Source organism: Tamandua tetradactyla, chromosome 5 (assembly GCF_023851605.1).
Source record: "Tamandua tetradactyla isolate mTamTet1 chromosome 5, mTamTet1.pri, whole genome shotgun sequence".
Lineage (NCBI taxonomy): Eukaryota > Metazoa > Chordata > Mammalia > Pilosa > Myrmecophagidae > Tamandua > Tamandua tetradactyla.
The window spans coordinates 125,830,118-125,845,069 of NC_135331.1; the positions used below are offsets into that span (position 1 = coordinate 125,830,118).

The following is a 14,952-nucleotide window of genomic DNA, read 5'->3' on the forward strand; positions in this document are numbered from 1 at the left end:
CATATAAGAAGTAAAATAATTTGAATTGTTTTGGTATCGAGTTTGATTTGGGGATAAAGAATATAATTATCTAATTGGATTTTCTGTAGCTATAGCAATTAATATTCTCACTAATGCGTAAATACCAAGAGAAGTATAAATAATCTGAATCTTAACAGTCATTTATCCATTTGTCCCCTATTAAATGCGAGAGACACCATGCTAAATTATATGGAGAGTGGAAAGAAACTGAGGAGATATATATATATATATATATATAAATTACAAAATGGAAGTCCCATAACAGGGGCAAAAATAACTATTAGAGGAAAGTTTGTAGGAATTGCAAATGTTCCAATAGCATTCCAGATATAGTCTATGTTTTTTTAATTCTTAATATTTCTTGTTTTTATTGTCAGAATAGATAGGAGCCGAGAACATGCTATTTCAGAATCTTTATAATGAAAATGGATGTGCTTCCTAAGTTCAGAAAATATGGAAAAAGATTATTGTTAAATATATCACTGCAATCACATGAAACAATCATAATTTATGTCCCTGTCTAAAATTAGGCCAGGACTTTCTGAAATTATTAAGTTTTGAAAGCAGTACATATGATCTCATTCTTTTTCATTGTTATAGATAAGACAAAATTGGCCCTCCAACTATGGAATTTGCTACAACTGATAATGATTGGAACATCTCTGTCCACGTTAATATGTCATAGGGCTTTCTTTCCAATGACAGCTCTTCCTGTTCTTTTCTTGTCAGTATTACTGTTGAAGTTTTGCAAGAGTTTTTTTTAATATGTGTAAGAAGTTCTGTTGTTCTTTATTTCAAATATATCTATCTTCTGACAATAGCTTATGATAAAACTATAGAATTTTTATATATAACATAGAATTCCTTTCTGAATACTTATATTCCCTATGGAAATTCTTTCATATGTCTCAATAATTTGGCAAAAATAACATAAAACTGGCCACTCCTTTAGTTTATTAAAATAAACATCCTCAAATTACACTTCTAATGACTAATATGAAAATTTCTTCCCATGAATGGACTATGTCTATTATATTTTTACTTTGTTTTCATCTTTATAAAATATATTTCATATCACAGGATCATTTGTTTTCAAGAGGAACTATGTATACATATGAAACAGAATTTTCTCATTCTTATGTCCCCAACTTACAGAATTTGTTCCTATTGTTCGATTATTACAGGCATGACTTTTTCTATAAAGACAGCTAAACTCTATTTTCCATTTTAATTTTATATGCTCCATTGGAAACACAGAAAATGTGCTAGTAGTATTTTAAGAATTTATTCAGGGTCTGCTTAATCTTATGTTTCAAGCATATTCTAAAGCAATGATCACAGCACTTAAAGTATACTTACTTGCATAACATTTTTGTTGAAGTGGGTTTTAGGTATCAGATGTACTGCAACATTCCTGGCAAGGGAGTGTAGATACTTAAAAATGAAACATCCCATTTGTACTTAGCTCCTTTCCTTGATTGAAAAGTTGTTAATATAATGTTGCCTCTTTTCACAAATGAAAATGTGTCCAAATACAATTAATCTACCCTATAAACTCCGCTAAGCATCTGCTGCATTTGTTAAACACTTCAGAATTCTGTTATGAATCAGTTAATTTTAAATACTTTCTGTTAAATATTTTCATGGTCTTCCATGATGATAAGGTCTAATTTTTCTTAAATAATCAGCAGTTAGTCCAGAGAGGGCTACGTGAAACTTAACACACTGTAAATAACTACTCAATGGAACTTAATATGGCTTAGTTGGCTTGGGTTGTTCTTTAGCATATTTTTATCCTAATCACAAGGGGTAACAGCTTCATGAATTCCATTTTTTGTCAACAGTTTTAACGTCCAGAATTCCACTGAAAATAAGAATGAATAACTTGTATAGATATATGCAGTTCTTTATATTGGGACAATCCTAAATATTTTTGAAGTTTCATTTTCAAAAAAGCAAAAATTTGTAAATTGTAAAATTCTAGGAATAACCCAAATTATAGTAATTATCATAGATTAAGTGGATGGAAAAAGTAGAAAAAAAGACAGGCATTATTTTCAGCAAAATTAAATCAAGGGAAAAAACCCACAGAAAATGCAAGTGTTCCAGTCATACAGGTTACACTAGACTATTATTCTCCAATTAGAGGAATGGTGTAAATCAGTAAAAAGTCAGGTAGTGATCAAAGATTTAAATAATGTCCATAAAAGAGATGATGGTGGCAATGAGCAATTCTTTGAACTGTAAGGCAATTTTGCCTTAAGACTTCAGAGGATGGTATGAAAATTCTCCAATGTGGCATTGAAGTCCAACTCCACACTTTGAAAATAAAGATGCTTATATGTAGAGCAGAAACCTGTTCCCCACCCACCATCACCCATGCATAGTTCAATCCCTGTGTTTTCTTCTTTGTGATCCAATAAATACTCCTACCAAACATTTGCTGAGTCCCTTCTATAAGCATGCCAGAAGATAGGACTCCTCTAGAATGCAGAGTCAAATAACGACAGCAGTAAAGTTACATGTATAATGGTAATTACAAGGCCAAAATAAGATAGTGGAAGGGGTTCTGAGACCTAGAGGTCACCTCCTGCAGGTGGGGGCAGGAAGCAGGGGAAGGAGAAATCATAAATGCCAATAAAACGTTGCTGAGTGCTAATGCTTAGGAAGGATTTTGAAATGCATTCTGAATTAAAACCCATAGTTCATAAAATAGTCAGTTGGGCTTGTTCTAAATTTCAAGCATAAATTAGTGTACATTGCTGTGTCCCAATTACCTTGATGCTAATGATTGTTAATTCAATCCAAGGATTAATATATATATATATACGTAGTATTTTACATGACTCCTTCCCTCAACAAAGGCAGCTCAAAAATGTCCTGAGCATAAGGTGAAAATGGCTAGGATTAGAAATTGGCCATGGATAATCCAAACACTGAATAATCCATTAAAGATTAAAAAAAGAATTTCCTGATTTCTCATCAAACTCTTACCTGGTTCCTGGACTAAGAAAACAGCTTACACACATCCCTGTAACATAAAATTGTTCTAAAGGTAGAACAAAGAATAAATAAAAGCAACATATGCAAACATGTTATTAATCTATGATGCGGAAGAAATCAGGAAGATTTGGGAAACACTGACAATTGGTGACACGCAGAGAAAATTTTGTATTAGTGTTTTTGAAAATTAGTTACAATAATTTATATTGAATTCTGGCAGCTTTAAACAAATGAAAGCTATCTGAAGGAAAAACTTAAATATGTCTGTCACTTTTCTTCATTCAAAACAAAATTAGAGGATGAAATTATGCATGTTATGATATTTATGAAAATTTCGTTTCTATGATAAAACAAAGAAATATACGTAATCGGTAATTATGGGTCATCATAAGACATCTGGCACTTTATTTACTTTTGACAATGACTGCCTTTGTCCCAAAACTTTTATTAAGGACAATTGATTTCCCAATATGATTTTTTTTCATTCAGCCATTTATACCACCAAATATACCATGATGAATAAGACATTGATTCTTCCTGTTGTGACTTAGAGGCTGATGAGTGAAACAGATCATTACATAATCATTTAAGTGTAGTTGTGATGAGCACATAAAAGGAAAAGTGCAAGGTACTATAAGACTATGGAACAAGGAATTCATTTCTTTTTTTTTATTATTTTTTTTTATATGGGCAGGCATCGGGAAACGAACCCGGGTCCTCGGGCTTGGCAGGCAAGCGTCCTTACCTGCTGAGCCACCATGGCCCGCCCAAGGAACTCATTTCTTGTGGAGAATCATGGATGATCAGACTGGGTTTTCTAAAGATCACTTTTAGGAAGAATTGACAGAGTGGCTGGATTAAAGTAGGAGGCTCTTACGTATGACCAAACAAGGGATGCTAATGGACTGGATTAGGTGAGGGCAGCAGGAAAGGAGAGAAATAGATGAGTCAAAGTATATTTTGGATTAAAACCAACCAGACTTGATAACTGGGTGTGAGGAAAGAAGTTTGATATAGTAGAGTATGGAGAATGTTGTGTGTATTTATTGAGTTGAGAAATGCTGGAAGAGTTTAGAAGGGACAGTCAGGAGCTCAGTTTTTTACATCCTAAATTTCAGATGACTGTGAGATAGCTGAGTAGGTATGTCAAACAGGCAGAAGATAGATAAATTGGGGTTGTAAATCTGAGAATCACTAGCCTTAAGAATCTGAAACCCACCAGTATATGAGATCATGGAAAGAGAATGTGAGCTGAGAATAAAATGAGCCTAAAATCACCCACATTTAAAAGTTGAACAGGGAAAGAGGAAGCAATGGGTGAAACCGATAATATCCTAGAGGCAGCAGATACCTAGCAATACTGCTGAAGATTTAAAAAAAAAAAAATCATTGCCATGATTTTGAGCTTCTTTTTGAGTAGAAATTCCTATGTAAATATCTGTAAAAACCAAGACTTGACTTCCAGAATAACACCCGGGGTTTCCTGTGCCATTTTTACGATATTAAAATGTTATTAATTTCCCTACCACTTGACAATATTATAACAAAGTATTAAATATGTTTCTGATGCTAAAAATTAAAATGTTTTGAATAAACGTATGTTTGAATCAAACCTTATAACCATATATTCTCTTGGATGATACTTACAGAGCTACTCTCAACCAAGAATGTAGTTTCATTTATGGAGTTTTAATGTATAAAGAGGTTTTTATTTTCTGCTTGCAACTATTGTTACCATTTATATATGACAGTTTGGTGAAACATGGTTCCAATTATATAGGGCTTTACTGGGAATGAACATTTGGCCTCAGTCCTCAGTCCTGGTTTAGAATTGCTTTTTTTTTTTCTTTACTGGAGTCATCTACAAAAAAGCCAGTCAAAGAACACCAATTCATCATTATTAGTATATTATACGGTCTAACTTTAGAAGAGCTCAAATCACTTTAAGAGCTGTGTTTAATCAATGAAGTAGGTATTAATTTTCGTAACATTCTTCCTAAGGCAGGTGTCCTTGAAACATTCTATTCACATGTATCACTTTTTCCTTATAGGGTTCCCTAGAGATGCAAGGCCCCCAAGGCCCACCTGGGAAAGAGGGTCAGAGGGTAAGTAAACTTGAAACAACTGGCAGGAATTACCAACCCAGGGAGTACTTATTTTTGAACACTAAAAAAAAAAAACAACAAAATATAGTAGGCAAATGGGCATAAGGGCGGTATCAACTATCCAGAGCCTGAAATTTGAGATTTGAAATTTTGACAGAGGCTTTACAATTCATAAAATGTTTCCAAGATTGACAGCACAAATGTAGAGTTATAGTTTGGGTAGAATGAATTAACTGTAATTTTATCTAGAGCACTTCGGTCATATTTTGGGGTTTCCAAGTTAAGTGGATAAGTATCTTCATGGATTTCCAGCCTGTTCATGAATTCTGTAAAGGCTGTGGACATTAACTCTATTCTTCAGCCAAATTATATTTTTGAAATCAGTGACTCTGTAACTCTTCCTTCATCACTGCCTTTAGGCTGAGATAAAATATGCAGTAAGTGAATAGTTTGTGCTTACAATTGGGAGTAGAGCAATAGCCTTAAGTTCTCTAGTCCTGTTGAGTCTAATTGTCCCCAATACAAGGATCCCCTGTAGTAACAACTGGTCAGCTTTGCTTGAACACTTTCAGCAATGCGATCCTCCCTTTTCATGGCTTCTGCTGTATTTCTATTTTCAAATAATTTTAAAAATCTCAAAACATTTTTACGTGTGCTTTCTCATGTGATAATTCATGAAAAGTCTTGATGTTAATGGAGCAGGTACTATCAACCTCTGTTAGCTAATAGATGAGGATTCTGTGACTCAAAGAATTTAGGTAACTTGTCAAAAGCCACAGAGCTAAGGAAAAGTAGAGTTAGGACTTGAATATTGGAATTCTGACTCTAGATTCCATGTTCTCTTTTACTGTCCCAGTCTATTAACCTGAAATCTGTTTTGCAGTCATTTCTACTCATTATTCGAAGTTCTGCCCTCTGGCACAACACACTAGTCTGATCCCTCAAATACACCAGGTATATTTATTATACCTCTTATCAGGATAACAAAATCCAACTCTCTTAACTCTTTCTCTTATCATATGGTTTCTTGCCCCACCCTCACTCCCCACCCCCAACATGCTGGTTGTCTTTGCAGGAAAGCACTCATTGACCTTCTGGGGTTATCAAGAATGGAACTGGACATACATTGTCTTATTTGGGGCAGGGTATATGTGGCAAGTATGCCTTGTATCATAGATAATGGACTTTTATTGCAGCCCATGATTGAACCAATGCTTCTTTATATGGCATTGCCTTTTTGACATGTGCTCAGCTAAAATGCCTCCCTTGCCCCGACCCTCCATCTTTGTTTTAATGAAAACTGCTACCAAGTCAAATCTTCTCCTGTCCTATCGCTGCAGAATTGCCTTTTTGAATCTCAGAGTAGGAATCTACCCTTATCATTGTGAAATTTCCTCTTCTAGACTGTGATCCCTAATACCATCCTATGGAGATATTTTTAAGAACTTCAATTCTGTTTTCTAGGGAAGTAGCTCCCAGTCTTAAGTCACCTTATTTTGATAAGCTTACCTTCTAAGTCTTCATTCAAATGATTAAAAAGTCCTGGACAGAACATGGCTTGAAAACCCTGGAAACACCAACAGAGGCCACCATTTTGCCCACCATTGACATTTTTGTGGCATGATAATCAAAGCAATTGCAGATGCACCTGAGCTGTGCTTCTGCCCCACCCACATTTCTTCATTTGGCTCATAAGACAATTGTGAGAAATTTTGTCAGATACTAGCTAAAATGAAAAAATATTCAAATGAGGCTTTTTAAAAATAGTAGTGCTTCACATTTAAATTGTACCCTATCAATGCTTGCATTTCAGAGGAAGGTAGGTTAAAGAATAAATTAAATTTATGTATTGTTCACGGTAATCATGAAGGAAATTATTCATATTTTAAAGTTCAATTACTATTTTATGCAAATCTACTCCATTTATAAATTGGCATAGTCCAGATAAATTTACATTACCTTTGTTTTATCTTCTACCAAGAGTAATATAGCGTCTGGAACTAGAGAATGTCATAGAATTATATAGACACTGGTAGGCATAGTTTGTCATAACTAGTGCCCTTCTACAGATGCTGTATTTATTGAGTGAAATAGCTAGAGCAGGTGTTATTCATATTGTCCGCATTTACAGATGATTATTCCCAATCAGGCTCAGTGTTTTATCTACTTTATAAGGTATTTGAAGGGAAAACAAATTCATGTTTAAAATGAGCATTCTTACTTATTTACGTTTGGGTCATTCCGAGTGCCATCATTTCTTATCTGCTTAAGAGTTGGCTGACACCAGGCTTTTAAACACATGAATGTCTGTGCATGTGTATGTTTCCATGTGCATATGTGCGTACATACGAGTATACATATATTCACACATAGTACAAAAAAATAAATTTATTATCATTTAAAAAAATGTGAAATTACTTTGCTTGTAATTAAAAGCTTCTCTTAATCTCAACGATGTTAGGCAGCCAATATATATCTAGGATTTGTGGGCTTTATTTTTCTTCTTGGAATCTGACAGCCATTAAACGATTTTTACTTTGCTATCTTTTTGAATTTCAAAAAAAAAAAAATTTTATTTTGCCAACTTTTTTTTAATATTTGTATTTGCAAATATTCAAAAAGTAAATACAACTATTATATTAAATATTTGAATTCACTTGTAGGACTTCATTTTGTGCATTTTGTATCTCACATTCTTTATGAATTAACGTAAGTAATTTTTATGTTCAGTATCTAGCCTAATCCACAAATGAGAACGTATCAGAGAACAGCAGGGAAACCAGAATGTAAACTGCCTTGTTGGAGACCGAGGGAGAGTTTCAGCCCGTGACAAGGACAGAGAAGGGTCAGGAGAGTGGCCAGGGTGCTGCAGCGCCAAGAAGTCAATGGAAGAGAATTTCCAGATCTACCAAAGAATCTACATGATTAACATTCAGACCAAATTCAGGGGAGAGAGGTTGGAAATTAGAAGAGGTGACAAGTGAGAGAGACATTTTAGATGCATGATGGGGAAGGCATTGGAAACAGAAATTGCAAGAAACAGTGTAAGAGAATGAATCAGGGAGTGAGTTGTGAGGAAAGAGAGACAGCAGTGGGGAATCGGGGGGTTGGCAGGGCGTAAGGGCAGGGACAGGTTGGAAGCCCAGAGGAGCTTCTCAGAGGACTGTTTCAGACAATAGCGTGCTCAGAGGTGTTCACATGAAGTACATCAAAAGAACTGGCATTTTAAAAATTCCAACTAAGATGTAGATTCTTTATAGAATCTCATATTCCTAATATATTTACCTAAGTATAATAAAGAAAATAATTATTTTAACACTTCTTTGAATTTTTCCTTTATTTTATACATGATGTAGTTACGTTACGTACATGTCTGAGTCCTTTCAAGATTAGGATGAAACAACCATGACCTTTTTTAAAGAAATGACTCTAGGACTGTGAAAAACATTTATTAATGAAATCAGTTAGTTATTGCCAAAGAAAGAAGTGTGGTTGGACCCAGATGACATCCCACTCTTGCATTCCATCTTGCTGACTCCTAATTTTGGTCCTGGACCGGACATTTCTGTTTTAATTTTCCTATAATTTCCCCCCTCATCTCTTTCCTCAGTTTATTCTCTCTGGCCATGCATGTCCTTTCTCGGGGCAATATGGGGATTCTCCAGGCAACCGTGCTCTTGATTGTCTCCTTCCATCATTTTTGTGCAGATTTTATATTCCCTTGAGGTATTTTCTCCAAGCTAACCTCTATCTGAGGTTGGGATTGCTTGTGTTCTAAACAGCACAGAGAACCTGAGCCTGCTTTGCTGTTAGCCCTATTAGGATATGTTCCTTTGTACCAGACCAGATTTTATGGTAAAGGAACTGGATCATACTTCCTCAATGAGGTGGGAATCTGGTGGTCAAGTCTGCAGACATATAAGAGGGCAGGGTGGGCAGTATGTGTGTTTGATTCTTATGGTACAAGTAACTTAAGTTGCAGTACAAGCTATGAGGCCAGATTACCTGAGTTCAAATTTCAGCTTTACCACTTACTTTCTCATTTGGAAGATGAAAATTATAGTAATATACCACCCTACAGGTGTAAGGAGTAAATGACTTGTAGGTAAAACCTGGCATGAGTAAATGCTGTATAGGCAGTAGCTATATTGTCATTCTCATCCCCTCTCTAATCTGAAGCTATAGAAAATAAGGTAAATATGCAACCTCAGAATATTAGGGCTTAATTGAACAGAATGTCTAGTTTTTCAAGAAAAATTAAGGTCAAATTATTTAAAACTCACTGATAGTTCACTACTTCACTTTCATTGAACCCATTTTATTTAACTTGTACCTGAATTATTATTTTATCTGGATGTCCATATGCCCATGTCTTAATGCCCCAGAAGCCTTTTGAAGTCCAGTTAATAAAATTGACTATATAAAAAATTTTTGCCTATGGAATAGTCTATTTCATTTTCCCTAAAGAAACAAAGCTGAAGATTTGTGTCCTCATCATGGAAGTAGCTAAGGCCTCAATATATATTTGTTTTATGAATAAATTTTACTGATCTTATGTAAAGTCACCAGGACTTTCAGAGAAAAACGTCTTGTGTTTTTGCCTTGTTTGTTTCTGCATTAGCTTATCTGCTTTAGCTAAGACAAAGCAAGCAGAATAATTATGTTCTAATAATTACTGGATTATAACAATCTCCTTAGGAAAAAAGACATCAGTCATTGCTTTTATGAAATCAACATGTACAGGAAAATTTTCCTTAGGCTGGTTTGTTTTTATTGAGCCTGGTATGTTTTCCAAGAGAAATGATGCCCCTAAAGCCTAACCATATTCGGTGACTGTTACACAGCACAGCACGCAAGTCAGGCCTGCCTTACCATGTAGTGAAGAACCCTTTCTTTTCACTTTAGGATAGCTTATTCCACAGAGCTGATTTCATAGCTATAGAATTACCTCAGGGTTCCCGTGAATTTAGTGCAGGGCCAGGTAGAAACCACTAACAATGGTCTGCAGTGACACATCCTAGCACAAGCTGAATTTGGGGGGAGCAGCCTTGTAGAGAAAAGAATGAATGGTGTTGAAATGTTTGTTTCAGGAAGTAGTTTGCTTAGTTGCACATTAAAATGAGAGGGAGATACAAGACAGTCTTCAATGAGACCTTTAAAATGTTCATGATGGTACCCACAGTTTCACTTACTCACTAAAGCTATGACTGGTGTCTTTGTAACTAGAATTTGTATTACTAACAGGAAAAAAAATCAGCAAATTATTTTAAATCACAGTTTTAACACTGGTCCTAGATAGAACATAAATTAGATGAAAGGGCATCTTTTTTGCTTGGATCCACATATAAATATGTAAATACATCTATGGTACAAATATCACCATGGAGGTTTCTACAACTAATGGTCTGTGTTTGTGGTACATGTTATAAACTCTCTAGCACACAGATGATATTTTTTCCATTTACTTCTTATGAAATTTCTTTGGTCTTATCTGATGTTTCTAGATGAATGATTGGGAATTTGTCTACCCAATTCAGGTCCCAAGAGCTGTGTACCTTTCTCCAATATTTTTCTTGGATTTACAAAATGAAATAGGAGATTCAATGGATAAAAATATCAAGTCTGCATTAATCCCAGCATTTCTATTTATAGCACTCTGTAGCAGACTTTGGGCAACCTTCACTTTTGTGTCAGTTCCTGATACTGTTTGCTTTACATTAGCTGCTGTCTTTCTAGAAACATAGTCATTTAGGATTATCTAATTATCCCAAATTTACCTATGGAACTATTAATTCTAATAAAAGGTCATTGATACATAATTGAGAAAATTATTATTCAGCTGGATTAGCCACTTTGGGAGAAACCCATGCTGTTAGAATAAATTATGCCATAGAGTAAAACATCTGATGATTTATTTTGCATTCAAATTATCTTCCTATGAAGTACAACTTTTAAGAATATAAAGAAATTGGATGTTATCTAGCATCTCTGTCATTATATATCACATGTAGAGATAATGCACATTTGTATTATGACTTTACTCAGTTCTTGCCTTATGTTCTTTGAGTGCTGTGTATTGTGTAGTTATGAGTCAGTAAATATAAATGCTTCCATCTTTTTATTCTCTATTTCAATGATTGAGTGGGAAATAAATATAGAACATTAAATTTGCATAACTATTTCTCAGAGCAAAAGTGTATCTTTCAGTACTTTGCAATATCTTAACTGATAAAACCCCAAATAAGCTTTATTCAACGGATGACTTTGCCATCAACTGTTCCACATAATAAGGTATGATTCAGTATTTGTGAGATTTCTTTTTTGTTTGTTTTTGAGGAGGTTCTCCTCAGATATTACAGACCTCAGTCAGGTTTTTCCAGACTGGACAGGCCCACGTCTCAGGAGGAAAGGGGAGCCAGCATCAGTTTTCCCTGAGGGTGAGACCCATCAGGTTGTCAGACTTTCCTAGGAAGCCTCTAGACTCTGCTTTCCTATCCTGCCCAGCATGTGGCGCTTGTCTTCCCACCAGCATACAATGATGAGGTGCCTTTGATTTCAGCAGACTCTGCCTGCTGGGGGTGTGGTTGAAACAGAGGTGAGATTGTAGGATGGCTTTAATTGCTTCAGTTTTCTAGCCCCAGGGCCTGAATTCCTTAAAGGAAGGATTCCTCTTGAGCTGCTCCCCAACTTTCTCTTGGGGAAGATACACCCTTTAGGGAATTAACTCCTTTCCCCTGACTAATTACTTTGTTTCTCAGACAAGCCTTAGGTCTGCCCTTGCCTGGGGCAGTGCTGGAGCCCAAGAGTACTTCCAATTCTATCTAATGAGCTGCTTAAGAAGTTAAAACAAAAAAGCCTTTTCAGAGCCAGATCCCACCTCCCAGGTTTGCCAATTAAGAGCTTAAGTTGGTAAGTGGCTCTATGTATCTCCAGGATCTATGTGCCCCCTTTTCTTAGGGTCCAGTCCTTTTTCAGTATTTTGTGCTGTTGGACTCAAAAAGTGTCTGTTTTTTCCATCAGCCCTGCCCATTATCTGCCGGGCAAAACCTACTACCTTTAGTACTTATTCCAGGTTTAACAGTGCTGGGGGCCTATTTCCAGTAGTTAGAAATTGTTAATTAATTCCAAAAGTGGAGCTTGGTTGAACTAAGCCCTTGCTGCTAGTAAAGTCTCTTTTCTTTCCTCTGCTGTGCCCTTGGGGGAGGGATGCCACCTCCACTGCTTTGGGGACCCACAGTTCTGTGTGGAGTCTCAGCAGTTCCACCAGGTCCAGGCTGGTGTACGCTGTGTGTCTGGTCACTGATGTTTCCCCAGCAGTTGTTCTGTACTGTTCCTGGCTATTTATTTACTAGCTGCTCTGGAGGATGAACTAAATTCCATACCTCACTATGCCACCATCTTGCCTGCCTATCCTGAGATTTCTTAATAGCATTGGGGGGTTCTTTTTAATCTAGATACTCCTCAAGATATAGAATCAGAATTTCAGAGAACTTTGAAAAAACTTCCAAGGAATAACTTTAGTCTTTATTACTTGAAAATCTGTATTTCACTATTTTCCCCTGGTTCCTGCCACCTGAGTTCTCCTCCCTCTAGTTTGGTGTCCCCCAAAGCTGGGTCAAATATGGTTGCTGAAGCAACGAAGTAAGGCAAGAAAAAGAGAAAGAGGCTAACATAAGTTAATGGAAAACAGTTGTCTACAAGGGTAAAATTGTATAGCAAAGACAATCCTCTAATTTTGTCTCACACACTATCACTAGCAAGAAAGGTAACTCAAAGGATAAAACATGTTGAAAGGCAACTTCAAGTTCAGCTAATTAGAATTAGGTGAAAAAGAGACAGTACAAGATATAGCTCAAGCTTCATGAAAACAGGCCATCCCTTAGACAAAGTTAACTATCATAGCTACTTAATGACAGTATGACTGTGGTCCCTTGTGGTAAACTTCCATTTTAATTAATGAGTCCCTGCAGCATGCTTGAAGAAGAGATGAAGTAGCCTGAGGAGGCTAGTCAACAAGAAAAGAGACTAACCAAATATTTTGCTCCAATAATACTTATGTAGATAGCTAAAGTGCAAGGAGCTGCAGTCTTTACAGTCAGTTAAATGAAAGATCAAAGTCACACTATTTGTGTTATAACAAAATAGCTTCATAAACTGTCTCTGACTGCTTTATGTCTGTCATGGACAAAAAAAACACTGGTCTCTCCTGTGGAGGAGGCACACCATCTCATAGGGACTCTTACGCTGGACTCTTACTCTTACTGTTACACCCAGGCCTTGAGGTCCAGAGAAAGCAGCTTTGGAGAGATGGGCTTGACATGTGAACTTATTTCAGGAATATGAAATCATCACATTTTAGAGCTGAGAGGGAACCATAGAGGTCATTCCAGTGAATCAAATAAGGAAACTGAGGCCCAGAAACATTCATTGATTCTCCAAGCAGGGCTATTTATTCTCTTTAACTATTCTATATAATAAGAAATGCCTATTGTCTGTTTTGAGGTCTCATATTGAAATCCAGATTTGCAGAATATTGAGAATTAAAACAAAGCGCTGACTTAAAACGCCACTTTAATTTTTTTTTTATTTTTATTAGGGCCACATTTTATAAGGAACAAATGTAGGTTGATGCATTGATCCTTTTGTGGCCTCCACAAAGTGTAAATAGTGTCAAGTCTGTCTCCATGCTCTGTTTATCCTGCAACATAAGTAGTGAACCAGTGGGGAACTGGAGTAGATGAGCTACAATCTTTCCAGCTGTGGGATTGGATTAATTTGTGACTTCAAGAAAATCATTCCAGATTCCAATCTAAATGGATCTGTTTTATCACAATTTAGCAAAAAGGAGAAGACATTCTGCCCTGAAGTGGTGACATGTTAATACTCCTGCCTCAGGACCTTTATTCAGAATGTCACACTGAACACTTTAGTTAGCTATTTGGTACATTTACCATTGGAAATGTCAAGAAAGTTATTTATCCTTTTGGGACCCAATGAATATATGTGTGGGTGGCTGCCGAAGCCAAGAATTAAGCACAAGTTATTAATCAATTTGGGAAATATATACGTCTTTTGAAATGCAAGACATTTGGAACATGAAACATATTTATGGCCTAATGACTTTGAAAGCTACCAATTTACATTTCAAATAAATAATGTAAAACTACAACTTTGAAAAGTCCATATTATTTTGAGTTACCTTTAGTGACATCAGAGAGTTTTCAAGGCAAGTTTTAATTTTATAGCACTTTAGGTTTTTTTAATATTTCAGTTATCAGGGGAGAATAGAGTTATTTTGTAACATATATTACAAAATAAATGTCATGCTACAATTCTAAGAGAAGTTGGAAATTTCTCTTTTAAAGATATAAGTAGATGATACAGTATTCTTAGTTTCAGATTTCTTGGCATTATGATATTCAGAGTTATTCTTAGATTCTGCAGTAATAACTTAGATTCTACTTTTCCTCATTTTCCTTAAAAGCCAGTAAGCCTTTAACTTGGATTTTGACATCCACTTGGCATTTTTATGTGTTTGGCATGATGTTGTGCTTTTTAAATTCACAATATATGCAACATATTCTACGATCATTATATTGTGTTATCATTCATGGTTTTAAAATCACTGAAGGATGTACAACTCAACATTAGCAAGGATTGTTATTGCTTTGCTTAAGTCAAAGATGTTAATAATGTGTCAGTGAGACCATGAAAAAGAAAGACTAAAGAGTATTTGGAAGATATTTAATGCTTTCAAAGCATGTAAATTTAATAATACAAATGCATCAATTATATGCACTAAATAATCTTAAATTCATACTAA

General features: G+C 35.5%; 1 protein-coding gene across 1 annotated transcript in view; it reads left to right on the plus strand.

Annotated features, from left to right (window-relative positions):
- Positions 1-14,952, plus strand: part of COL19A1 (collagen type XIX alpha 1 chain) — a 365,439-nt gene that overhangs the window by 213,880 nt on the left and 136,607 nt on the right. The window contains exon 15 of the mRNA XM_077162192.1: positions 5,076-5,129. Within this exon, the coding sequence (XP_077018307.1) occupies positions 5,076-5,129 (54 nt within the window). The remainder of the gene's footprint in view (positions 1-5,075; positions 5,130-14,952) is intronic.